This window comes from Triturus cristatus, chromosome 6, assembly GCF_964204655.1.
Source record: "Triturus cristatus chromosome 6, aTriCri1.1, whole genome shotgun sequence".
Taxonomy (NCBI): Eukaryota; Metazoa; Chordata; class Amphibia; order Caudata; family Salamandridae; genus Triturus; species Triturus cristatus.
This window is the reverse complement of record NC_140589.1, coordinates 701,002,958-701,029,473: the sequence shown is the minus strand read 5'-3', so window position 1 is coordinate 701,029,473 and position 26,516 is coordinate 701,002,958. Positions and strand designations below refer to the sequence as shown.

The window sequence follows — 26,516 nt, the reverse complement described above, 5'->3', positions numbered from 1 at the left end:
ATGCCAATTTGAAATCATGTTCAATGCTGGTGCTTCTCTTTTTTTTTTCCACTGGTGTTCAGCATGGGAATGGGACCATTTCTGTGGGATTACTCGGAAATCTCTTACAGTTGTGGAGTACAAACACATCCTTTTTTACACTAAATAACCAGCAAAAGCATAAGCGGACTCTTCGAAGTACCAAAGCATTGTTCAGACAAAGCATAAGGAAAATGAGTTTTTATAAAAAACTGAAAAAGAGCGAATATTAACATTTAGGAGGCCTATAACTGATAAAAAGAAACACAAACAAGAAGGCCAGTGTGATGTGACAAAGACTGGTGCACAATTCACAAAACACAACCAGCAAACTGGTGTAGGTAAAAAGGTACCGTTGCAGTATGCTAATCCCTGTCAAAACACGGCTGGAAATACAAATGGACTAAAAAAAGAGCAGAATGATAGAAATGTGGCAAGGGGAAAAAACAAGTGCTAACTGGAAGACACAAGGGGTAATGGGTGAAACGCATAAGTATTGTCAACAGATGAACTGAAAACATGCCAAGTTTATTGTGATTTTTAAATGAAATTGCTTGACCTTTCCTGGTGTGTTTCAAGAGCGATGCACAGAGGATGCAGTTTGTTCGAAGGAAATAGTAACAACAAAGTACTGTTGATTCTCTTTCGTTTTGTCCTTAAAATGTAACGTATATAATGCATGCACCATACAGCTGACGTCCCGCCGAGGAATGCAGATGCATCATTTAGAGATGGAACAACTAATTTGCCTCTGGAAGTCAACTTTTCCGTCAGAAAGTTCAGCATCGGGTCAGTGGGAGGAGGGGAGAAATCAAACACTGTAACCTGGCCTAGTGCTTATATTCGAAGAACTTTAACCTTCTTTCAGAGAGCATGACTAATATGAGGAAGCCCACATCCCCTGAGAAATAAGGTATGCACGCTTGCAGGCTCTTCAACATGTCTGCACCTACCTACGGGTTTACCAAAGGGTGCCCTGTCCTCTTATTCTCCTAAAGAAATCTACCCAATAAATGCGCTCAGTTATACTTTAGGGCATCATAAAATGGCAGCCTTTCCAGCCTTCTGTAAGAATCTTTCATGAAATACCACACACTGTTTCCATCATATCGACATCCGGAAGTACTGCTTGCTGCTGGGAATAACCTTTGGTCTCTTGCAATGATGAAGCTTTGGAATCTCTTCTATGTAGTCATGAATCTTAAAGCGGACATGACCGCTGATACTGCAGTGAGGCATTAGGCACAATGCTTTAAATGGGACAGTACTGTCCAGTACTGAGTACTGGCACTTTTCTATTTTGAGAGGGAGAGGACCTGCACTTCTAAAGAGTGACATAATACTTTTAAATGGAGAGTACCGTCACTTCTCAGAATCAATCAGGTACTCTATCTGCACTTCTCAAGAGTGATGTAATACTTTTAATTGGAGAGTACCGACACTTTTCAGAAGCAATCAGGTACTCTGGTACTGAGTACCTGCACTTCTCAAGAGTGACGCAATACTTTTAAATGGAGAGTACTGGCACTTCTCAGAATCAATCAGGTACTCTGGTAGAGAGTACCTGCACTTCTCAAGCGTGACGTAATACTTTTAATTGGAGAGTACTGGCACTTCTCAGAATCAATCAGGTACTCTGGTACAGAGTACCTGCACTTCTCAAGAGTGACATAATACTTTAAATTGGAGACTACCGGCACTTTTCAGAAACAATCAGGTACTCTGGTACTGAGTACCTGCACTTCTCAAGAGTGACGTAATACTTTTAAATGGAGAGTACCGGCACTTCTCAGAATCAATCAATCAGGTTTTCTGGTACAGAGTACCTGCACTTCTATGTTTCCATTCCAAGCACTGGTTAGGCATGACCATCCCAAAGCAACAAAATGATTTATTGCTTGCTTAACCCCTTCGCTGCTGCGGACATTCCGCTGCAGCGCTGGGGGGGGCAGGGGGGCAGCGCGGCGGGCCTGTGCTCATGACGGAGCCGCTCCGTCATGAGCCACAGTTGAGCTGTGCTCATGACGGAACGGTTCCGTCATGACTCCGCCCATTTGCGTTGTCCCCTCGCACAGGCGGGGAAACAGCGCCGCGCAGGCGGAGCGGCCGCCAACAGGATTGTCATGACGGAACCGTTCCGTCATGAGCACACGCCAACCGTGGCTCATGACGGAACGGTTCCGTCATGAGCAGGGAAGGGGTTAAGGATGCCAAACAGCCACATGCCACCTTCGGTGTACCTAGCTGAACTGGAAGCATTGATTCTGAAACCCTAAAAGAAGATGCAAAACACTTCATAGTTGACAACTTATGAACCAACGCCATTATTGGGGCTGGGTTGACACCATAGCTTTTGGCTTACAGCATTCATAAGAGGCTGTGGGTCCTTGTCCTACAACCAATGGCTTTTTTCAGCAGCCTCTATCAGTCACTGGCTTGAGACTTGGTCAATCACATCTTGGCACAACCCAGTGGAGTATTTTTCTCTCACCTAATGTTATTGGATGTTAGCGTGTATTTTTCCACCTCCAGTGCAGTGCTCTATCATTGATGGTGTTGAGAGTCATCCTATCATTCTTCGCTTCTACCTCGCCCTCTATCCCATGTGCACTGCACGTTCTTCCCGCTCGCCTTCATTTGGGCAGATTTTCATTACTGCAGATGGAGAGGGTTTCTTTTTTTTACTAGAAACAAAAGGCAGTCTATATACTTAATGCTCCCTTGCCTCAATTCCCTTTTTGGTTTATATGGCAAATACAGATTGGGTGGAAATAGAGCCTTCATTATAAATCCCTCCTTCCTTCTAGGTCATAAAAACTAAATAAGGACTACAATGAAGACTGCATTACCATCTTACGTTTGACATGAAAACAAAAACGGTACTGTAGGCAAGGAAGTTTCAATATTAGCAGCCTTCTACTTTTTTTTACTTTTGTTTGGCTTAAATTTACATACACTGCATGTGTTACCACATTAACCAATACACATTGGCTTTGCCAAAGTTTGGTGCACTGTGCCACAAATTAGGGCCAGTGTCCACCCGTATTCCTCTCCAAATAATCTCTGTGCTGGTTATTGCTTTTCTGATTTGATCTGGCATTTAGCTACTGAACAGTAGTTTCACATAATAATAACACAACCAGCGAACAGCAGCCTACATCATTTAGACCACAAGTCAAACTTCAATTTCTACCACCACCTTTCTACTGAAAACGACTTTTCCTTGTACTCTCCTAAATCCACCAAGGAATTTCAAAATGTCAATCAAGCCATTTTCTCAATTGCTTCTCTCCCTTCAAAGATGCATCATGGGAGCATTTTTGACACTTGGGAAAAAAAAGCGCACATGCAGTGATGAAGTAAATGGAGAAGCCGACCACTTACTTACCTTCAGTGACACCTTATCTGGTAGAGACTCTACCTAAGCTCAGACTCCTTACCTTACAGTATACCCCAGGCGTCAGATTGGATCCAGAAATTTTTGAGCAGTCCTCTTGCGTGTTGGTAGGTGGCATCAGTCAGCTCCTCATGGGATTGATGGCATCATCCGTGCCAAAAGTGATATGTGTGGTGCCTATATAGGTGCAACCCCAGCACGCTGACCTCAGTTCTTGACTGTTTCTCCGCACCAGATGCACGGAGTCAAGCTGAGGGGAAATGACTAGTGTGCCAATGCAAGGTCCTGAAAGGTCTCTTTCTTGTGGTAAGACAGTGCACAGAACAGGGAGGATGGAAGGGTCAGCAAGGAATCTGCGGCTATACAGAGTCCCTACCATACAAGGTGTTACCAAAGGTAAGTAACTTGTTCATTTGATAGATACTTTTAGCCTGAGATTCATTACCATAGAATAAAAAGCAATCTCTCCCCGGAGGTAGGGCTGCTGATTGTTTTAAACTAATTAGTCTAGGAGGGCTGAAATCGCCGGACCTTGCTGTGGAGACATAGTGCATGGCGAATGTGTGCAGTGATGCCCATGTAGCAGCCTGACAGATGTTGGGATCCCTCTAGCCAACACAGTGGTCGCAGGTTTAGCTCTGTTGGAATGGGCACTTTAGCCTTCAGAAGCCTGTTTCTTGGCCATTGTGCAGCAGATTTTAATGGCGAGGATGATACATTGAGAGATCATTCTCTTTTGAATTGCCTTACCTTTCTTTGCCCCCACAAATCCAACAAAGTTGATTGTCCACCCGGAAGTCTTTGGTACGATCAATGTAGAATGATAATGCTCTTTTTGGGTCCAGATGGGGGAGTCTCTCCTTTTCCTTAGTAGGATGGGGGGCAGCAAGGAGATGTTCTGATTGACGTGGAAAGGTGTGACTACCTTTGGCAAAAAGGATGCTTTAGTTCTAAGGACCAGCATGTTGGGGAAGAATGACATGTAAAGAGGGTTAACGGAAAGCGCTTGTAGTTCGCTAACCCTCCTGGCAGATGTTATCGTCAGAAGGAAAACACTTTTGATAGAGAGGTGTCGCAAAGGGCAACTGTGCCTAGGCTCAAAAGATGAACACATCAGGAAAGTGAGAACTAGAGTCAAGCACTATTGGGGCATAATGAAGGGTGTAGGTGGAAACATATGCTCTAAACCTTTCAGGAATTTGGCCACAACGGGGACTTGAACAGGGAAGGTTGATCCAGCAACCACAGGATAGCGGATTTGCCAGAAAGCTATCTTTTAACTGCGTCTAAATCAAAGCCTTGCCAGACCAGGAATAGAACAAACAAGAGAACAAGGGTGTAAACAAAGGATCAACAGATTTAGATGCACACCATGCCCCAAACGTGTCCCATCAGCAGGCATAAATTATTTTAGTGGAAGAACACCCGGCTGCCAGAATGATCTCACACTTCAGGGAGGAGATCAAACACCGTCAACTGTCACCACTAAATAGCCACGCATGAAGGTGGAGAGTGGATAGAATAGGGTGCAGGACCCTGCCCTGTTGCTGCAACAGAAGATCTTCCCGAAGGGGCAGGCAGATCGGAGGACAGACGCTCTTGAGTTCGGGATACCCTACTCTCCGTGCCCAGTCCGGAGCCACTAAGATGACTTGAGCCCATTGCTCTTGGTCCTTTTGAGCACACTGGACAAGAGTGGGTATCAGCTGGAAGGCGTATAGGATTCCAGAGCTCCACTTGAGAAAATGTGTCTCTAGGCGTGTGCCGCCTTAGAAACTCCAGCACGCAGTAGTGCTGACATTGCATGTAGTTGGTGGTAACAAATAGATCTACTGGATATCAAAAGGGAATGGATCACTTGACCTGAGTAACCAGGGTTTGCAACATTCGTGTATTTTATCAATAAAAACACTCATTCACGTACTCAAGTCATAAGGCGGTATTATCTTGGTTCTCCGCCCTGTTTTTTTAAAACGTGACAGCATCATCATTGGGTTTCTTTCTAGTTGTATTCTACCCCCATCCGGAGGTGAACCACTGGTTATTGCAGTAGTGATCAACGAAAAAGCAAATTGAAGTGCTCTGTTGCTCTACCATCCATTCTCCAGGGTCAAGGGCAGATAAGCCAGGGTGAGCATCTTGAACTTTTCCTTTTTCAAGAAGAAATTGATAGGGCGCAGCTCTAGGATAGAACGGATTCTCTGTCCTTCTTTGTCACCAAAAAGCAGCGGGAATAGCAACACGACCTACTTCTGGTGCTGGCACCATCTCGAAGGCTCCTTGGCCAGACGGGTTAGTACTTCCTGCTCCAAGAGCACATGGTGGTCCTCCGTCAGCTGATCAGGGGATGATGGAAGTTACATTGGGGTTTGTTTGAAAGGGAGGGCATAACTCCATAGCACGATCTGAAGCACCCATTTTTCTGTAGTGATCTCCCACCATTGGGGAAGATGGTGTCAGATTCTGACACCAACTGGGTGTCCATGCTGGATCATGGACATATCAAAGAGACTTTGATTAGTGCGCCTGCTGAGGGTGGAGACACAGAAAGACACAGATTGGAAAGACCTCTAATTGTGGGCCCAACGAGACTTGTAGGAGCCACGTTTGCAATCACGAAAGGACAATGCCTGTAGGCCGCGTGGCTAGAGGGGAAATGGGGAGAGGAGTTGGCCTAACGGCTAGGGCGGTTGTACTTGAATCTGGGGAATAGGGTTTGAGTCTCGGCAATGACGCTGAACATCCCGTGATTCTGGGCAAATCACGTAATCGCCGCGTGCCTAACAAAAAATGAACGTGTCCTCATGTAACGCAACTGGTGCTATGTAAAGCGCTCTGATACCCGATACCAGGTCAAGTTCGTGCCTGTATAAGACTCAGTGAAAAGAAAATGGATGTGGCTGATAGCCCCTACCATTGCCTTGAAAAGTGGAATACAGCTGTTGTGGGGCCTCAGTAAGCCCCAACGACCTAGCAGTGGCCCTACTGTCCTTGAATCTCTCCAATGCAATTATTTGGCAAATCTGCCTTGTCGCCAAAAAGGCGATTACCATAGAAGAGCATGTCCATAAGGGATGCCTGGACATTACCTGAAAAAACAGTATTCTTCATCCAGGCGTGACATTGAAGCACCACTGTAGAAGCAATAGTTCTGCCCAGTGAGTTGGTCAATCCAGCCACATTTGACTGTGAACTTTGTTGCATCTCTTTCATCAGCAATAGCTTGGGACAGGATGGTCTGGCCCTTATCCTGAACCATAGACAGCAATTGCGCAACAGCATCCCACACAGTGTGGGAATAATATCACAAAAAGCCTATAGTGTTCATGGACCACGGATTCAGGCTGGCGGAAGAGAAAATCCTCTTACCGGAGGTATCCAGCCTCTTGGATTCTGTCTAGTTGTGTGGTAGGGAAAATTCCAGAATTGATCTGGGAGGTTGAGGACTGGGAACACCAGGCTCTCAGGGGTAGAGTGCTGGGAAAGAAAGGCTGGGTCCCTGGGAGTACGGCAGTGGTGGCAGACAACGGTCCTTGTGCAGGGCTTGCCCTAGTCCCCTAAGCAGTACATCATTTGTTAAAGGGTAATAACGGTTCTGAAGGAGATACCCCAGGCTGAAGCACCTCTGTCAAGACGTTGGTTTTGACCTCTGTAGGCAGCATTAGGTCCAGGATTTCACCAGCCGACCAGAGCAGCATCACAAGAGATGTTTCATTCTCTGTAGCCACTGTTGCAGGAGAGAGGAGTCCAGTGTTTGGTTAAGTGCCACGACCAGTTGTCATCAGCCATGGACTCTCATAGGTGGTCAGAATAGCCATAGGGTTCCTCAGATCTGCTCCATTAATGTTCCTCAGCAGGCCCCACAGAATAGGGCTCTTCTCCGATTCAGGCCATGTGGGCCTGGCCGGTGCCAGAACAGACGTCGTGTTTGGAGCCGCTAATTGGCAATAGTGGCGATGAGAACCATGCCACTGGAACGGTTACCGGAGGTTGCAAAGACACGGCCGAGGACGATCTGGATTCATCAACGGATCCTGATGGGTCAACTGGTGCGGAGGGCGAACTCACCGATGGAGCCCCAGGAGAAAACCCTCATAAAGCCATGGGGCCCATAGGTGCTCCGGAGTGTTACGGCCACTCAAAAATTAGACTCATGACATCATAAAATGTTTGGCATTGGGCATGGGTTGCTCTTGCTTTAGGAAACTCGAGGATGCATGGAGCGAACACACTTTCCCACGCAGGCTTAAAAGGACAACCTGAGAGAGGGGCTGGGATTAGCGGCATCGTTCCCTTGTGTCTGAAGAATGGGAGACACACAGTTAAGTCCAACAGCCCTTCAACTTCTTGGACTTTTTATGGGAATTACCAAAAAAAACCAGGTGCCGCAACGAAGACCACGCAAATGTCTCTGGGAGCAGTCACGCAACTTCCCACACTAACAGGACATAGAGCGTTGCAAAGTTGTATGGCAAGTGCCTAAGAGCTTCATGGCCAGATCGCGGATGGCCTTAAGTTTTCATGGTCCTGCACTCCGCAAATGACACAGAGTCGTGGTCCCTCTCCAGGCACCACAGACACACCACGTGGGGGTCTGTTACCCACATCTGTCGATGACTAGCTCCACAAGGCTTGAACAGGGACATCCTCGAAAAGAGGTAGAAAAGACAAATTAGTCGTTGACAAAATTGTTGAAAAATCCAATCAAAAAGTAACTGAAGGGATGTCGTCCGGTTCCTCTCTGATGGCGTGGAAAAAAACGGAAATTAGGTCAGCGAGCTGGGTTGGTGACTATTTAGGCACCACACTAGTCACTTCCGGCATGGACGATACCACGTGGAGACGACCGACGCCACCCACCAGCGCGCTAGAGGATTGCAAAAAAAAAATTGGATCCAGTATGATGCATAGGGAATATTCTAAGGTAAGGAATCTACAGCTAGAAGTCTCTATAAGATAATGCAAAGAAGTGCTGCTCACATCTAATACAGATATTGAGATAAGTTGAAAAAACTTGACGAAGAAATGAAATAGGGTAGGTAGCTTAGAGTAACAGATATAAGCATACCTGGCATATCCTTATGGCTTGGTCCAGCACTGTTTTGGTATCTGTAGCATAATCAGGGCAGGGAAGTGTGGCTCTGCAGAAGTGAGCCTGCAACAGGAGATGAGTCTTAGTATGTGAGCTGTCATATGAATAGGAATTAACAGCTATTGGAAGCTGTTTGGCGAGTTCACTGTTCATTTGGTCTTCATTGTGTCTGACAGGAAGATCAGCATATTCTTCAGCATCCTAAGAAAAGATAAAAGAATACGAAAATGATAAGTCAATGACAGAATACATAACCACAAAAAAGAAATTATTTTTATTTCTAAACTAAATCTATGAAACATCAAAGGAAGGGCCCCTGTAAGCCACCTGTTTGCTTCTCAGTCATTTGAAAATTGCAAAACTTTAACTATCAAACAAAACAAATTTGATAAAGAAAGGCTTTTTCGGTAGGACAGTAAATCAGAATTTTAATGCTACATCCACACAAGATAAATTATTTTGCCAAGGACAACGGGTTTTAATTCAATATAGATTATCTTTAGTATGCTACTGGTAATAGTGTCATAAAAATCAATGAAAATATAAAAGAACAAGTTATTCACCTTTGGTAAAACTCGTTCTGGTGAATAATTTATCTAACCACAGACTTCTCATCATTAGAATATTCCCAAGGTGCCAGACTGATCCGAACATCTTTACAGCAGTTCTCCTGCAAGTCCCTAGGTGGTGTCCTGTGGCTCAGCGTTGACCTCATTTTGCCCCAGAAGTGACGGAGCAGATCAGCTTATACTCCACCGCTGCACGCTGACATCAGTTTCTTAATTGACTCTTTCCGTGACCTCGGATGCAGAGCACAAACAATTACCAGTGCCAGTGTGCATTTTGGGACCTTATTGGATGGTAAAAGGGGGCCACTTCAGAGAATGGGTAGGTGGGAGGGCAGTTAAGAATCTTCGCTTAGATAGAGTATCCAACAGAAAAAGTGTTACTAAAAGTAAGTAACTTGTTCTTCTGATGTATATTTCTAACCGCAGATTCATCACCTTTAGAATAGATGCCAAAGAAGCATCAACCAATGGTGGAGGATCTGTGGAGAGGACTCAGACTGCTTCATGAACGTGAGCACCAATGTCCATGTCGTGGCCTGACAGGTATCAAGAACAGGGACTCTACGTGCCAATGCAGTGGAAGCCGTCATGGCTCTAGTGGAATGAGCACCAAGTCATTCCGGAAGCTGCTTCTTGGCCAATGTGTAGCAGATCTTATTGTAGACGAATATCCCCTTGACAAAGTCCTTTTCTGCACCGCCTTACCTTTCTTAGACCCACAGAACACCACAAAAAACGGATTGTCCAGCTGAAGATTTATGGTGCAATCATTGTAAAATCTCAAGTCATTCTTGGGGTCCAGTTGATGGAATCTCTCCTCCCGTTTTGAGGGGTGAGTCAGAGGCCAAGAACGCTGGGACACTGATGGATTGCCAACCATGGAATGGAGTCACAACTTTTGGCAAGAAAGCTCAACTCTAGTTTATCAGGGGAAAAGCTGCTGTAGGGCAATTGCACCAATAGAACCTGAAGTTCACTCATGTGACGAGCTGCAGTGATCACAATGAGGCAGACAGTCTTGAGTCAGAAAACGCAACAGGCAACTGTGCATTAGCTCAAAGGGCGTACAGATGAGAATCGTCAAGACCAAGTTAAGGTCCCACTTTGGCCTCACAATGGGTTTGGGAGGGAACATGTGCATCAAACCTTTAATAAAGCACATTACAACAGGCGATTTAAACAAAGATAGCTGATCCGGTAAACATTTAAACATTTAACCCCTTGGCTGCGGCAGGAATTCCGCCGCAGCGCTGGGGGGGGTTTGGGGGCAGTGCGGTGGCGCTGTGCTCATGACGGAGCCACTCCGTCATGAGTCACGGTTGAGCTGTGCTCATGACGGAGTGGTTCCGTCATGACTCCACCCACTGCGCTAATCGCCCGCACAGGCGGGGAATTAGCGCCGCGTGGGCGGAGCGGCCGCCAACGGCCGCAGCATGACGGAACCACTCCGTCATGAGCACATGGCGCCCGTGGCTCATGACGGCGTGGTTCCGTCATGAGCACGGAACGGGTTAATAGTGCCCACTGTAAAGCTTTGCTTGACCAAAGACAAAACAATAAAACATCCAACAGTTTGGCTCATAAAGGGTCTGTCTGGCGGACTCCAGACCAGGACACAAATCTGCACAACTAAACTTTGTGGATGGAAGCCTTGTGGCAAGGATGACATCCGCACCTAAGGCAGGCAGATCAAACACAGTCAACTGCCACTGCACATCTCTACTCATGGAGGTGCAGACTGCAAATGTTTGGATGAAGAATCTGGTCACTGCGACAGAAGATCCTCCAGGAGTGGTAGCCTGATAGGGGACCACACTCCCTTGGCCCAATCCGGAGCCACTACGATTGCTCAGGCCTGGTCATTCTTGATTTTGTTCCAGAACTCGGGGCAGGAGAGGCATGGGCAGAAAGGAGTCCTGCTCATCATTCCAGTTCAGAAATTCTGAAGCACAAAACTGTTGACACTGTACATTCAACAGAAGCGGAAATATCTAACCAGGGTTCTCTCAACTGCTGGAAGATGCTCTACACCTCCTTGGGTTGCAGACACCATTTATGATCCACCATACAACGACAGCTGAGCTCGTCCACCCTAGAATTCAAACACCCTCTCCAAGTGGTTCACAACCAGTGTAATGCCCCAATGCTCAAGCCAACTCCAGAGGCACAGAGTCTCTTGGCACAGAATGCAGAACACCACTGTGCCCTGCTTGCTGCAGTACCACATGGCGGTGATGTTGCCAATGGGAGCTTGCATCAGCCTCATTTTGATAGATGGCAGGATGCCTTATATGACAAATTATCCCATAAGTCCAACCAACTGAAATGGTGCCACATTCCTGCCGGAGACTAAAGTACTCTAATATCCACCTCCTCCCGATGGCCTCCCCAACCCAGCAGTGACACATCAATCACCACCATCAACTCTGAATGAGGGAGGAAGAGGACAGTGCAGCTTATCGTGTTGTGATTGATCAGCCACCACTGAAGATTGTGTGCAGTCTCCTCCAAAATCTCAATGGCATCTGCCAGGATTCCAAATAAGCCAAAGAGCTGCTCTCATGGCGATCCAGAATTGATGCTGAAACATCAGGATTCGTACCCAAATGGCCTGGACTTGTTGCAATCAGAAAAGGGCCTAAATTGCACTGTATCTAAGACAGCCTCTATGAAAGGAACCTCTGTGTGGAAGCCAGGTGCGACTTCAGATTGTTGATCAAGAACACCAACGAAGTCAGGAGGTTTGCCATCATCTGGTTGTGGTCTACCACGGACTGTGGCGAGCCCCCTTTCAATAGACAGTCTTCAAGTTAGGGGGAAAACTGGTATTCACGACCCTCTAATATGAGTGGAGACCAACGCCATACTTTTGTGAACACCTGAGGGGTACAGGTAAGGCCAAAACTGAGAACGCCAAATTGAAAAAACACCTGGTCTACGTTGAACTGCAGATAACATCTATGGCACTGCATGACGGATATATGAAAATATACATCCTGTAGGTCCAATGAGAACATCCAGTTGCCAGAGTTAAGGGCAAATAGAATCTGGGTAAGCATGAGCTTCTGAAGATGTCCTTCCGCAAGTAGGCATTCAGAAGGCAAAGACCTACGATAGGCCGAAGGCCTCCATACTTCGTGAGCACGAGAACATTTCAGCTCCAGGCCAGACAAAATCTCGGCCATCATGAGCATGCTGAATTTGTCCTGCTGGAAGGCATTCAGAGGGCAAAGACCCAAGATAGGCCGAAGGCCTCGAGCCTTCTTAAATACGAAGAAATAACAAGAGTAACAACCCTTCCCTAGATCTGGACTATTTCCGATTCCTGAACCCTCTTGATGGCTCCTTTGGAGAGTAAGTCTTGCATCGCTTGCATTAGAATCGACAGTTGCTCCTCCCAGAGCCGCTCTAGTGTGGGAGGAAAGTATGGCAGGGCAGAAAGAAAGGGTAGGGAAAAGTCATGCTGAACAATTTGGAGGACCCATCTGTTGGGAGTGATCGACTGCCACCCTGGTAGAAAATGTTGGATGATGGCCCCCATCGGGTGGCTGTGAGCCACTAACGCAGGCTAAAGCGGCTTGGAGGCTGTTGCGGCAGGGAAAGTAAACTGGGAAAACTAGTGACCTGCGTGTTGCCTGCCAGACCCGTGTCCATGGCCTTGAAAGGACTGGAGTGACAGCAACAGGGGCTGGGGAGACTGGCCTTGCCTAAATGCCAACCCCCTAGAGTAGCCTTTGAATTTACTAAACTGGTGAAGAAACCAGCAAAGGTCAAAAGACCCAGAGAGCTTGATGTAGCTCTACTGTCCTTAAAATGTTCTGAGGCAGAATCAGGTTTCTTGACGAACAGGCGTGAGCGATCAAAAGGCATATCCATAAGAGAAGCCTGTACCAGAGAAAAATGATGAAGTGCATATACGCATGGCGACGGAGCACTACACTGATGAAAACCGCCCATCCCAGACAATCCATAGTACCAAAGCCAGCATTGATCAAGTATTTGGCCACATCTTGACCATATTGAATGGTCTGTGTAGTGAAGCCCCAAGGTCTTCCGGGATAGCCAGCAAGATCCTGCTGGCCATGTTCAAGATAGCATGCAAATATTGGATCAATAAACAAACTGCATTGTCTGACCTTAGTGCCAAGGCCAGTTGAAGAGAACAGGTGCTTTCTGAACACCTCAATCTTAGACTCCCTATCTTGTGGCATCGTATAAAAAGAATTTGGGTTCACCTTGCTGGTGGAGGCCTGCACAACCAGACTCTCTGGAGTGGGATACTCAGTGAGGAAATCAGGATTGCCAGGCACATGTATGTTGAATCAGGCCACCTGCCTATTCAAAGGTCTTAAAGAGAGGTCAGTTGCAGATCTAGGATTTCAGTCACTCACCAAATTACCAGCGCAAATGAAGCACTCTCTTCCGTTTGAGGTCAAAAAGGTAAATTCAACCCTATATTAAGAGAAGTATCAAGCCCACTGGCCTCCTGTAAGTCAATGTAAAATGTGTCATCATTGTTAGAAGGGGGTAAATCATTCCCCTCCCCACCATCATCGTCCCTGGGTGGTGGAAAGCTCTGGTCAGAATTGGAGCCAAAAAAAGAATGGAGACTCTGACTACGGAAGTAGTGGTATAGAATCAGACTCAAGCAAAATGTTGACTGGTTGCGCTGTAGGAAATTTGGAGCATAACTTAGGTCAAGGTTGTGTCAAAGCCAGTTCGGAGCCTGATATCGGACACAGCCCTGGATTCTTCTCCATTGTCAACGGTGTCTGCATCAACATCGATTTGGGTTTCCCCAACCAGTGATCAGGAGGGAGGCCAGCTGACACAAAACACCCTGACGCCTTCACCTTAGAGAGCGGCAGGACGAATCAAGGTACTCTTCGCTTTTTTATGTTTTCATTTGGACTTTCGTTTGGACTTCCACGTACTGGAGTAGTTTGTCCGCCAAGACCACTTCATTTGGAAGCACCACTGGGAGTGGGTGTAGGTCCACACCTTCAATTTGGAGTGGGAGTGGGACATACATGTAGGCTGCAACTTCTTTTTTGTGTGAAAATGGTCACATTCACTTCACAGTCCTGGATTGCCTTAGGGTGTATGAGGGTGCACTCCTGACACAACTTCGAGCCCAAACACCAAAGGCATACCCTCATGCGACTCTGTGAAAGATACGTTCCCTGCATTCGTGGCACAGTTTGAAACTTGTAGCTTTAAGAGGAGACGTATCATCCCTTTCCACTGTGGATTCTTGTTTAGGAGTTGTCGGAACACTGCCGAAAGTGGGTGCAGAGCTCCGGATCCATGTTTGAAGGCGCAGAAAGAAAGGAGGAAGGGGTGGAGTATTTACGCAGCTCTGCTCCATCACTTCTGGAAAGGTACGGAGCCACTGGGGAACTAGATTATTGCTGTGAAAAGCTTCTGGCTCCAGTCTGGCACATAGGGAATATTCTAAAGATGAGGAATAAGTGGTTAAAGGTTTCCATCTGAAATAACATTTTTAATCATCATGTTTCAGTAACAAATCAACGTTCTTACATACTATACCCCACCAGAACACTTAGCAGGTCAGCACAGGTAAGATATTTGCGAGCCGCCACAATCAAGAGAACTATATTCCAAACATGCAGGCGATTTGGGTTACTCTGTGGCTGCCAATGCTTGAGGTGGACTCTCTTTAGGCACAAGGAAGAAGAGTGCGTTTGTGTTTGAAGAGATAAACTTTGATAGAAGCATCTCCACTACGGCTCTACGCACCTGTTGCATTCCCTTTACAGAATTGTTTTGGATTTTTTTTAAATTTAGATTAGCAAATTTTAATTCTGATTTAAACTTTTCTCTTTTAGGCGCAGCTGTGATATTTGATATAATTTCTTTGGTATAACAGGCTAGCTAATCATCTCTTTATTGTAAAAAATAGAAACAAATTAAGCGACAGAAATACCAAGGCTTTGCAAACTTGAGACAGTTTTTAAAAAAATAGTACCGTTAGCAAGGGCACTAGTTGCATGATAGATTCATAAGCAAGGTACAATTGCCTTATGTATGTTTCAAAGTGAGGACAATTTTAATTCCTAAGTAGAAAAAGGCTACAAAAATTACAAGGGTTTGAAACAGAGGAAAATAAATGTATCAATGTTCATCCCTAGTGGCTATACATATTAAATTGATTTGCTTACATGTTTTTCACTTGAGCACAGTATGTCTTTCATATTCATGGAGATCTGTTTGCGACACTGACAAGAACATTCTTTTTTTTAATATCTTTTGGGTTTTCCAAAAATTTTGAAATAGTCTGATGTGACCAGCTGACAAGAAACTTTCCATTTTGAGAAAGTCTCACTGTAAGTTGAAACATATCAACATATACTCTTTTTGTGTTGAATTTTTTTATTGAATTTTACAATGAAAATACATCAAGAGAATAATGATAAGGAGGCATTAATAAATTGTGAATAAATAAATGAGAAATTCTATAAAAATAAAAAGTAACGATAAATACATGACATTTGTTGATGAATAAAAACATATAAACATGGAGCATATAAATAGACATGTTGTGAATAAATAGTTAAATAATTGGATAGATAAATAGAAAAATAGTGAAACAGCAGAGAAGAAGAAGATAAAAATAAGGGGAGGGGAGCAGAATGCAAGAAGGGTAATAATTAATGGATATGTAAATGGCATAAATAACAAACTGAAATAGCATATATTATTAATTGGTTAAATATAAATAGATCAAATATAAATATGAGTAAGTGACTGTATATGAAATCATCGTAATAATGATAGAGAAAGGTGTTATTATAGGAAAAAACTCACCTTGCAAAAAGTTTAAGACAAAGTAGATTTGGGAGAGAATAGTAAAATTGCGTAATCGACATATACTCTTATAGAATGAGTATGGTGTAATGATGAGCACTAATTAGACAAAAACGAGGATTTAGAAGTATACAGGTTCACTCCATTTTCAATATACAGCATACTTCAATAACAAGGAAGAGAGTATTTGTGAATAAAAATGGCTATTTTTGTCTCGCTAATAAAAAGGTCAATAGGGGTATCTTTTTTTTTTTTTTTTTTTTTTTTAATCGAACCTTCAACCACTAGTCATACTAGTGGCATACTTCACCATTGGGTTCTCTCTCAGCATACCTAGCGTGTCTGAGTGGGCTCTAAGCTTATATAACAGCTGAGCTCATTGTGGATGTTATTTAGGGATCTACCGTCTTAAAATTACTAGCAGATGCCACTTCTCTTTCGAAATTGTATTAGGGGGAACCTTTGGTAAGGTTGAAGACAGAAATGTTGAGGATGGAGTTGCTATGGGCTCCTTCATCAAAAACTGGCCTTAGATGTTTCATCCGTATAAACTTGCCACTTAGGCCAGATGACTTTCTTCAGGATTAGTACATTTTGGAGATCCCTCGTTTTTTAATGTCAGAAAGCTCTAACTGTGCAGTTGTGACATGCCAAAATACATTATATCATGCTATTTTATGCATACCTTACAGTTTCAACCCTATTATAAGGAACTTCCTCATTGATACATTTCTTTTTCGGTACTCTAGACAGAGAGGAGTTAATGGAAAGGAAATTTCCCTATCTAATTGAACATCAGCCCATCTCCAGTCACCCAAAGAGACATTGAGGGAATTCCCACTCAGGGGGAGGAAGTGGAGAAACCTGCTCACAATGAATGCTCTCCAGTTGTTCAATCCCGTTGTGTAAACTAATAATTCTCCCAGGACTGACCAGGCCACTGAAAGGAGGGCCAGCAAGAAAGATCTCAGATCAACCACATTTATGTGATGGGACACAGCTGATCATTATCCAGAGGAAGCCTCCAAGTCAAAATTCAAACACTTGGTTATGACTGAAATTTATAGGTGCAATAGATGGAAGGGCACTGGGAGCAGAGTTCCAACATCCCAGGACCTGGCATTAGATATGGGTAGACAGTCAAAGGGTTGGACCAGCTGTCCAGCTACTGGCCAAAGTGCTGCCAGACAGAGCTGTAGGCAGAACATGTGGAGCTTAGAATGGGAAATACATTTGATGCAAGATGAACAATCGTCCAGAAGCCTCTACAACCTAAAAGATGAAACAGTTATGTTTACCAGGAGGTAATCTATGGTCTGGCTGATGGCCAAAGTTCTCTTTGAGGGAGGAGGCCTTCCCATCCATGGAAGGCTCCAGTGAACTTGTTCCTCTTTAAAGGGCCATTGAGGATGTCAAGTATTTCAACAAGAACAAGAATAGAATAGAGAGCCTCAAGGATAAGAACCAGGCTAGGCTTTGCTAATTCCTTAAAAGAAGATGTGACACAGTAATAGCCAGGCAGAATCAGCAGGACTTTCCATACTAGCAGAAATGCAACTATCGGACCCAGGATATTGGTGACAGCTAGGGGAGATTGTTTTAGAACAAGCATTGGAAAAACCATTAAGTCTGGTACTAGCTGTCAGCCTTTTGATTTTTGCAATGCTTGTTTGGTGTGTCATAGTTTTTGCAAAACATAATTGTCGGGTAAACTGCTGGGCCCTTAGCAATAAAAAATTAGAAAAACACATTGCCTAGGAGCACAAATGTTTTTAGTTTTAATACGCACACACTGTCATACTAATCCCCGGCACTGAAGTGATCAATTTTGTGTGCAGATGTATTCCTTGTGAAACAGCAGAATGCCACCACTCACAGTCAAATTAGCCAATGGCTGAGGTGGGCTGACCCCATGCACTTGGCAGGTGAAAACATTAAAGACAGCAACAGACCAACAAATGCAGAGGGTTGGCTAAAAGGCCCTGCATGTATACTATATGTCTAATTTTAGTAAAATCAAAAGGACTTGGCTGATGCAGGAACAACAAAAAATGTCAGCAATTAGAAGTGGTAGAGATCATTTCCCTCCATATCAAGGTGTTAATTTATATATTCCTGCAGGATGGGCAAATGGTAATAAGCATTCTGCAGAATCACTGGGCAATAGTGACTGTGCAAGAACATGAGGCAAAGTCAGTATCTCCTGCAAACAATATGACTGGTTACAATTGAAAAGCTTGAAGACAAGCCACAGCCTTCTAATTTTTTTCTTATAAGAAAGAGGTCAGTGAACTAGCCCAAAAACCTTTCCTCGGGCAGGGGCAGCTATACTGGTCCTAAAAGGGGGAACCCTCTGACCTCCTGTAGATGTTCCTAGGATAACAACTGGGAAGAGGTAGCCTGAAGAGAGGAGGCTGGAGTGCTATACAGCGAAACAGTTCTTCAGCCCGGAGATGACCCATGCTTCAAGGGTGATTTGAGTACATTGGTGATAGTGAAGGTAAAGCTTTCCCTCCCAAAGGAGAGGAATGAGTTGACTGAGCTGCACAGAACAGCAAGCCCCAAGGGAAGTCACTAAGACTTTTAAGCCTCTGTTGAGACCCGGGTGATGGGCTTGGTCTTTCCAATGGAGAACCTCCTTTAGGACTTGAAGCAGTTGCTGGAGGGTTGGAGCTGAAACAAAATCTGGCCTCAAAAGACTGAAAAGCCTTCGCTGGATGGAAAAAAAGAGTGGGGCAACTAACACTGGTGGGATGGAAGTCCACCCACTAGACAATGAAGAGTAATAAAGGTTCTTCCTCCTGAGAGTTTGATCATTTTTTACTGGACTTCAGGCTTAAGTTCCAACAATTTCAGCCATGTTGCCTTCGCAGGAAGATGCTGCAGAGGTTCTGGGGCACTAGCAGCTTTTGTTTAGATAATTCTTTGACCATATTAAGCTTGCTGCCTATAAAATGCCATTTGCAAGTGTGTAACAATCACCACAAAACCCCCATATGTTCTTCCAAAAAGGCTTTTAATGCAGTGTTTCATAAAACCAAAAACCTTGGTAATACTCTTGGTGATAGCTCCATATCCAATATGATCCAACGTTGCAATTATGTCCCTATTCTTCAATGCAAGTTTATGATCAGTGAGGTGAGCAACAGCATGCTCACCATCAAGTAAAGATCTCCGTTTTGTGGCCCAGCTACATTAATCTTGTCTTGTGATTTTTCCCTCACTCATGGATTTGTTAACTTCAGTCACTGTCCCTTTCAAACTTAAATAAGCCTTCATAATACCACTTCTCAAAAAGATCACTGCACACACTGTTATCTTAGCCAATGTTTATCTATTGGGTTTTCAATCTTGAAGTCTGCAGAAATGGCTTGTTGCCAATTGGCCAAATACTTCAATAGCTTTGAAGACTCTAATTCAGGTCTGCACATGGCACATAGGCAGTCTTGCTCACAGCTCTCCACGACACTCATTTGTTCCTGGATCAGTGTGGCACTGCGGCCAAATGTGCAATCTATAAATATTTTATTTATTCACTTACATATATATTTATACACTTTGTGGATGCAATCTGGGAACAGTAAATATACTTTTATTCGATCTGTTAAAATCATAATAAGAGTGGAACATACCACCATGATAAAAACTTCATAATTCAGATACAGAATAAAGATTGCAATAAAACATTTTTAGTTGTCTTAACCCTCATGTGATATGGTACCAAAGAACAACGGATTATTATAACAGCAATGTAAACATATCCATACTTTCTATTATAATTAAAGTGCTAATGCCAATGAAAAATGAGGAAGGAGCAAAGTGCAGACCTGCTATGCATAATCTTCTGTATATAATAATAATGGTAGTGACACTAGGGATAGAAAAATAAAAAAATGTTTATTATGGAATAAATTCATTAAAGAGAGTTTTTGGGTTTCATGTACATTTTGTTGCAGAAAAATATTGTATACAAAACATTCTAACTATTGTCACTCATCCATTCATTCACACATATCTCACTTAATTATTTTGTACATATTGTCAGCATAGTAAATTGATTCAATGTCTGACAGAAAACATTATGGTACATTAAATAGTGCAATCTCATGGATTAATATAATTGTAGGGTGGTGTCAAGATGTCTCAACGTGCGTTTCGGCAGAAAACTGCCTTCCTCAGGAGAACCACCTCCAAAAATTATATTTCTGTAAAAAGAAAATATTATCTCAATAAAATGTCACAATGTCACTACCCTATTGAAAGTCTAGCATATATACATAATTACACAATAAATATTATGTCCACATTATAGAGCCAATGGAAATGCGTAATTGTTAGGTCTAGTTATCAACTTAAAAGAAAAAAGTGGAATGAAAAGGAAGAAAAGTCAAGTGACTAGGTAAGAGAGATATCAGTGTGCAGCTAATAAAAATACGTGCTACCAGAAGAGAACTGCCAGATCACGTGAACAGGGGAAATGGAACTTATATAATAAACAAGCCTTAAACCAAGACTGTGAGATATGTGCCCATGCAATAGATGGCAGGAAAGAGTTATCAGACTTTCTTACCGGGTAACCAACTTCACAGATTATGACCCTATGTTCATACAGAGTACAAAAAAAAATCTGGGAACAAAGACGTGAAACAGTCAAACTTCTGAAACAGGTGAAGCCAATAGTTTGCAATAATGTCCTTGGTGTTAGAATACTGAAGTGAAAACCTGAAAATGTGTACTTTTTTGCCAGGCGACTCCAGACATCTTGCCTACTCTTCCCGCTGGCTGGCCTTGAACAAAAGCTGCCATCATACCAGACTGAGTAGTAGCAGGGGAGGCGTGGGTTAAACAGACACAAATATGAGTCTTTTTTGGTACCAAATATTGGTTGTCCAGAGACTTGGCAACAAATAAATCAAGGTGTGGAGCTTCTTACAGATGCCTTACAACTGATTGAGAACTTGTGGGTTGATGACAAGTGCTACCTTGATGGGAGATCGAGAGGGTGTCAACAGGGCACAGATGCCCTCATTCTCTCGTACAGGGTGTTGGACTCTTAGTCAGCAGAGCTTTACTGTACCTGGCTAGCACCACATATTACTGTTTGGTTGGCTGAGGAAAGTGGAAGGGTGAAAGTCAATTCAAGATAATTCTGTTCCTATTCTGATCGGTTGCAGAGGCCAGACCGATCCTCCTTGGATTTCCTCGTATCGAGAGGGGACTAGTCAGGGTGAACACTGTAGCAGTGGGGAGTCACAAGAAGAAGACTACCAATGCTTAGTGTTTCACTATGGGGCATTAAGACTGAGATAGCAACAGGGACTCTTGTGCGAACTCCTGTCCTCCCATGATCTGGATAGTGACTGAAGGGCAACGCCATCTACATCCGGATGGATGACTGGTGGGGTAGAATTAGCTAGGGTGCCTCTAGGCCTGCCTTTCTTCTTGTGACATTGTCAGGAGGTGAATTGGAGGAGACCACTGAAACTGCACTGATCACTGAAGTAGAGACCTCTTTCCCCTTCTCTTGCGACAATGCTGTTCATGTGTCAACTTGGTGGACTTCGTCCTCTCAGCAGCCCCGTGAGAGCTATGCTCACACATAGGAGGAGTTGGACAAGCCATGCCAAGCTGGGACTTCACAGAGGATATCCGCAAGAGAAGTTAGGCTCCACTTTCTGCCCTAAATCTCAGGAATCCCTAGTGGCTACTGAGACTTGATCCCCTAAACTGTGCCCGGCGACTAATCTCTCTCGCAGTGCAACAAGTCATTAGTATAGACGCCAGAATAAAAATTTGGCGCAATTTTACAGCCCAACAGCAGCTTGGAACGTCTGTGCCCAGAAGGGGAATGGTAACTGCACCAACAGTGCAATGCAATCTCTGGGGCAAAGGAGGGTTTGGCTCCGAAGGGCGCTCGACTCCTGGTGAATTGACGTTCCTTCCCTTAACCATATCAAGTAAATTTGTCGGGTCAAGGAGAAAATGGTTGCACGGCTAGCAATGTTCTCATTTTCCAAGGGTTATTCATATGCTTTGCAGAGGGTGAGTGAGGCTAGCACACGCTAGGCTTGTTTAGTTCTCCAAACCAGGATGCGTCACTGACATAAAAGGTGTTGCTCTGTACTATACCCAGTTTCAGTTTACACACTCACTTATTACTTGACTTCTTAATAGTGATATCCAATTTACCCTGCAGGACAAGGCTACTCCTACTCTGTATGCATACCTGACAGTTCTGGAAGATCGACATGGATGCCAGCAGTCTTACTTAGCGAAGGCATGCACCGGGTGACTCATAAATAAACACAAGGTACGGAGAGGATCAGTTGCTTCAAAAGACAGGTGACAAACATGTATGGCTTATAACTGGAGCGTTGACACATAAGCTACCTGAGCAGAAAAAAGGGGAGGGCAGTAAAGGAGGAAATAACACACCTAAAAAATTGAGCAAAAAACAGTCCCAGTCTATGACGTTCATCTGTGAGCATGGTACCAGGAGCACAAAGCTTGGTTAACAAGCTATGAAAGCAAGTAGTAAATAGGTATAGCTTCCATCAAACTTTCCTGGCCGCAAAAGTGACAGGTCTGGTCGCAAACGCTGGTCGCAAAAGTGACATGTCTGGTCGCAAACGCTGGCCGCAAAAGTGACAGGTCTGGTCTTAAATTTGACAGGTCTAGTCTTAAATTTGACAGGTCTAGTCTTAAACTTCTGGCCTTAAATTTGACAGGCCTGGCCGCAAAAATGGACATGGCTGGGGGTTTGCAGACAGCTGCAGGGGGAACAGCTGCGGGGGTAGTCCTGAGGCCACGTGACCGTGTTGTGTTGTAGAGGTGTACGCCTCTTTTAGGGGTTGTGGCTTCTTAGAATACATATAAGCATGTGGCAAGAACCGTGTACAGCAAGCAGACGTTTGAATACGAAACGGGACCCACAGCCAAAATGAAGAGATGCAACCCGTTTGTGAAAAGCGCCGGGGTGGATGGCTCCCAGACCCTTATCAATAGATATTACCGCAGCTTAACACCTCTGGTAATGGACGAGAATGCTCAACAAGAAACACCTCGGGATATGGGCTGCGACGTAACTGGTTTTGGCACCGGCCTGTGTAGGCCTATGGAAGAACTTAGGCTCAAGGATTACGGATGGTCCCGGTTAAGTGCGACAGCAGCGAAAGTGAGGGCTCGGGTAGTGACAGTGTGCTTGCTGGCCTCAGCTCGGTGGACATGGAGGACGTTGAAGAAGTTGTAGCACCTCCTAACACACCCGCCTGTGAAGACATGGACCTTCAGGAGAATACGGCTGCTGAGAAGGACGGTCTGCAACAGCCTGGGACAAGCGTCGAAGATGTTGGGGCCTCGCAGGACATTAACGACTCGCAAGATTTCAGAGCCGCAGCAGAGGGCTGTGATAATACAGAGGTTAGTAGGAAAATGTTATGAACAGGTAGTTACAAAAATGATGTATTTTATTTCTTCAACTAACGTATTGTCATTCTGTCTTCTTTTGACCCCTAGAGAGCAAAACCCTCTGGATGCACATACTTCATAATGCACTATGGTAAAGAGGCTGTAGAACCCCCTAACACACCCGTCTATGAAGACATGGACCTTCAGGAGAATACGGCTGCAGAGAAGGAAGGTCTGCAACAGCCTGGGACAAGCGTCGAAGATGATGGGGCCTCGCAGGACATTAGCGACTCGCAAGATTTCAGAGCCGCCGCAGAGGGCTGTGAAAATGCAGAGGTTAGTAGGAAAATGTTATGAGCAGATAGTTACAAAAATGATGTATGTTATTTCTTCAACTAACGTATTGTCATTCTCTCGTCTTTTGAACCTAGAGAGAGACCCCAAAAAGGTCTGCTACAGAGTGGAAGCATGTGTCAGGGTGGCGACCTGCAAAAGCGAACAATGTAATTTTCAATTGTCTGTGGTGTTCAAAACAAACTGAAAGTTCCATATGTCAAAACCGTGAGGGCTGCGATAAGTGTGTATGCGGCTCTGACGCGTGTGAAAAGGAAGAGCCAGGACTGACCGACGACGACCGACAGGCAGTTAAGGCTTTCGCCGCGTCGGTGGTACTAAATTGTGTCAAACGGGACTGTTACAGCCTTTGTCAAGGTCATCAAATCAAAGATCCTCAGCAGGCGGCGCACGAATGCTTGTGTGAATCATACAGAACAAGAACAATACGTTATATTTGTACTTTGCTAGACCCTTACAAGGTATATAAACTGCTATGGGTTGTGTATGGTTTGTACAATGAAAAGAAATATGTCCACCCCGATATGTTGATGATCTTGATAGGGGCACTCAATGAGATCCGATACGCCTTAGACCCGAGCTCAAAACTAACCGTTATGCAGGGAATGGACACTGCTTTCAATAGAAGGATGATAGAAAGACTCAGAGCAAGGCGTATGTGTAATGTGTATAAAACAAATAGACAAGCAGGGTCTCTGGCCCCCCGAAGACTGTTTTAAGCAGGTTCTTATGTAACGTTACATGATAGCGTGTATTTAGAACAAACTAGTAGAATGTTAAACCCAAAAGGGTGACGCTGTGTTAAGTCGAACTATGCAGAATGTGAAAAGATATGAAACCAATGTCTATGATTTTGCTAATAGTCTTTATTTTTTAATAAAATGTTCTTACACAAAACAAGCGTCATTCATTTCATTGTGTAACGGCTGATAACATGCAGGGGGGCGTGTTAAGAAAACTTTATTAAGATACTCTGGGAGTTGGTAGCTTGGGGAGCGCCGAAGCTCTATATAGAAGGGCTGTGGATGAAAAGGAGTCGGTAAGCAGAGAAGCTGTGAAGACTTGGTTATCAGGCGAGGAGGGGTATTCACTCCATAAACCGGCCAGAAGACATTTTAAGAGACGCCCAACAATCGTTAATGCGCAAATAGATTATCAATGGCAAGCGGACATAATATGTCTACAAGATGTAGCAAAACATAACAACGGATCTTGTTATATATTAACCGCCATAGATGTGTTGTCCAAGTACGCCTACGCAGAGGCGCTGCGTGATAAAAGTGGGGCTAGCGTCACAGCCGCTTTTAAAGCCATCTTCGATAAGGGGCGTATTCCTCAAAAACTACAAACAGACGCCGGAAAATAATTCTTAAACAAGGCATTTCAGAAATTTTTAAAGCAACACAATGTTCAACATTTTGTAACACACACGGAGTTAAAAGCAACTGTTGTAGAACGGTTTAACAGAACCTTAAAGTCTAAGATGTGGAGGTATGTTACGGCCCACAACACCTACAGATACGTGGATGTCCTGCAGGCTTTCTTAGCTGTATATAATGCCAGTTATCATAGGACCATCAATATGGTATTGTATCACGTCATGTTGCCTAAATAGATGGTTGTGTAAAATCAATTAAAAAAAATAAAAAATCATAGGACTATCAAAAGGGCCCCCGAAGATGTAACACCTAGTAATTAGTTAACTGTTTGGAGAAATGTGTATGGTCGTAATTTCGATACAAAGGTGAAGAAGCCTGTTTTTTAAAAAGGTGATCACGTAAGGATTTCAAAATTGAAAGGAGTCTTCACGAAGGGTTACCAGCAGACTTTTAGCGATGAAATATTTATAGTGGAAAGTGTGGAGCTTAAGGAAGGGCTGTATATTTACAGGTTAAAGGACTACGATGGGGAAACGGTGTCTGGGGTTTTTTACAAGGAAGAGTTACAAAAAGTGCCAGATGATCCGAACCGGGTGTACAGGGTTGAAAAGGTTCTGAAAAGGAAAGGTAGCGGGGCTAAGAGCCAGGCATATGTCAAATGGCGGGGATGGCCTGAGAAATTTAGCAGTTGGGTGTTGGCCAGTTCCCTGAAGGGTGTGTGAGCTCAAAACAGCTGATACGATGGAGACAAAACCCTTTTATATAACCTTACCATCCAACGCCTCTAAGGGCATGTTCCCCAACAATCAGATTTCTAATTACACCGTCAAACTGGCTAAGCCTGTGGACCTGAAAAGGGACTGGGAGGTTGCCCTAACAGAAATCCAGTACCCTAGAACATGAAATACCTTTGCAGCGGCCGAAACCAAGTTCCAATTCAAGTGTGAACAGGACCCCAAGGTCATAAACGTATCCTTCCCTCACGGCTACTACCCAAGCGTTTCAAGCGTTGTCGAAGCCATCAACAAATCCATAGCTGCCATAGAACCGCTGCCGAATATTCATCTGGTGCTAGATAACGTTAGAAGGAAGGTGTTTCTCAAATCCATAAACCGCAATACCCTGTTTAACTGCTCCGGTAAATTAAAAAGGGTTTTAGGGACAGTACAACATGTGAAAAGTCCGGTGGAACAAGATCACACGTGCCCCGATATTAACGGGGGGTTCTACACGCTCTATGTGTATGGTGATATTGTAGAGGCTCAGAGGATCGGGGATAGTTACTCGCCACTGTTAAGATGTGTTCATGTACAGGGTGATAATAATACCATGGTCAATATCCAATTTAACAAACCTGACTACGTCGCAGTTTCTAAAAACCATTTTGACACTATTTCAATTATGATCTACGATGATCAGTCTGAGCCGGTGGCCTTTAAATACGGGAAAGTTATTGTCAAACTTCATTTAAG

General features: G+C 44.2%; 1 protein-coding gene across 2 annotated transcripts in view; it reads right to left on the bottom strand.

The window, feature by feature from the left end:
• The window catches only part of ASCC3 (activating signal cointegrator 1 complex subunit 3), a 2,113,369-nt gene that overhangs the window by 101,056 nt on the left and 1,985,797 nt on the right, over positions 1-26,516 (bottom strand). For both annotated transcript variants that reach the window (XM_085611187.1, XM_085611188.1), the window contains exon 37: positions 8,484-8,708. In XM_085611187.1, coding sequence (XP_085467313.1) covers positions 8,484-8,708 — 225 coding nt within the window. The remainder of the gene's footprint in view (positions 1-8,483; positions 8,709-26,516) is intronic.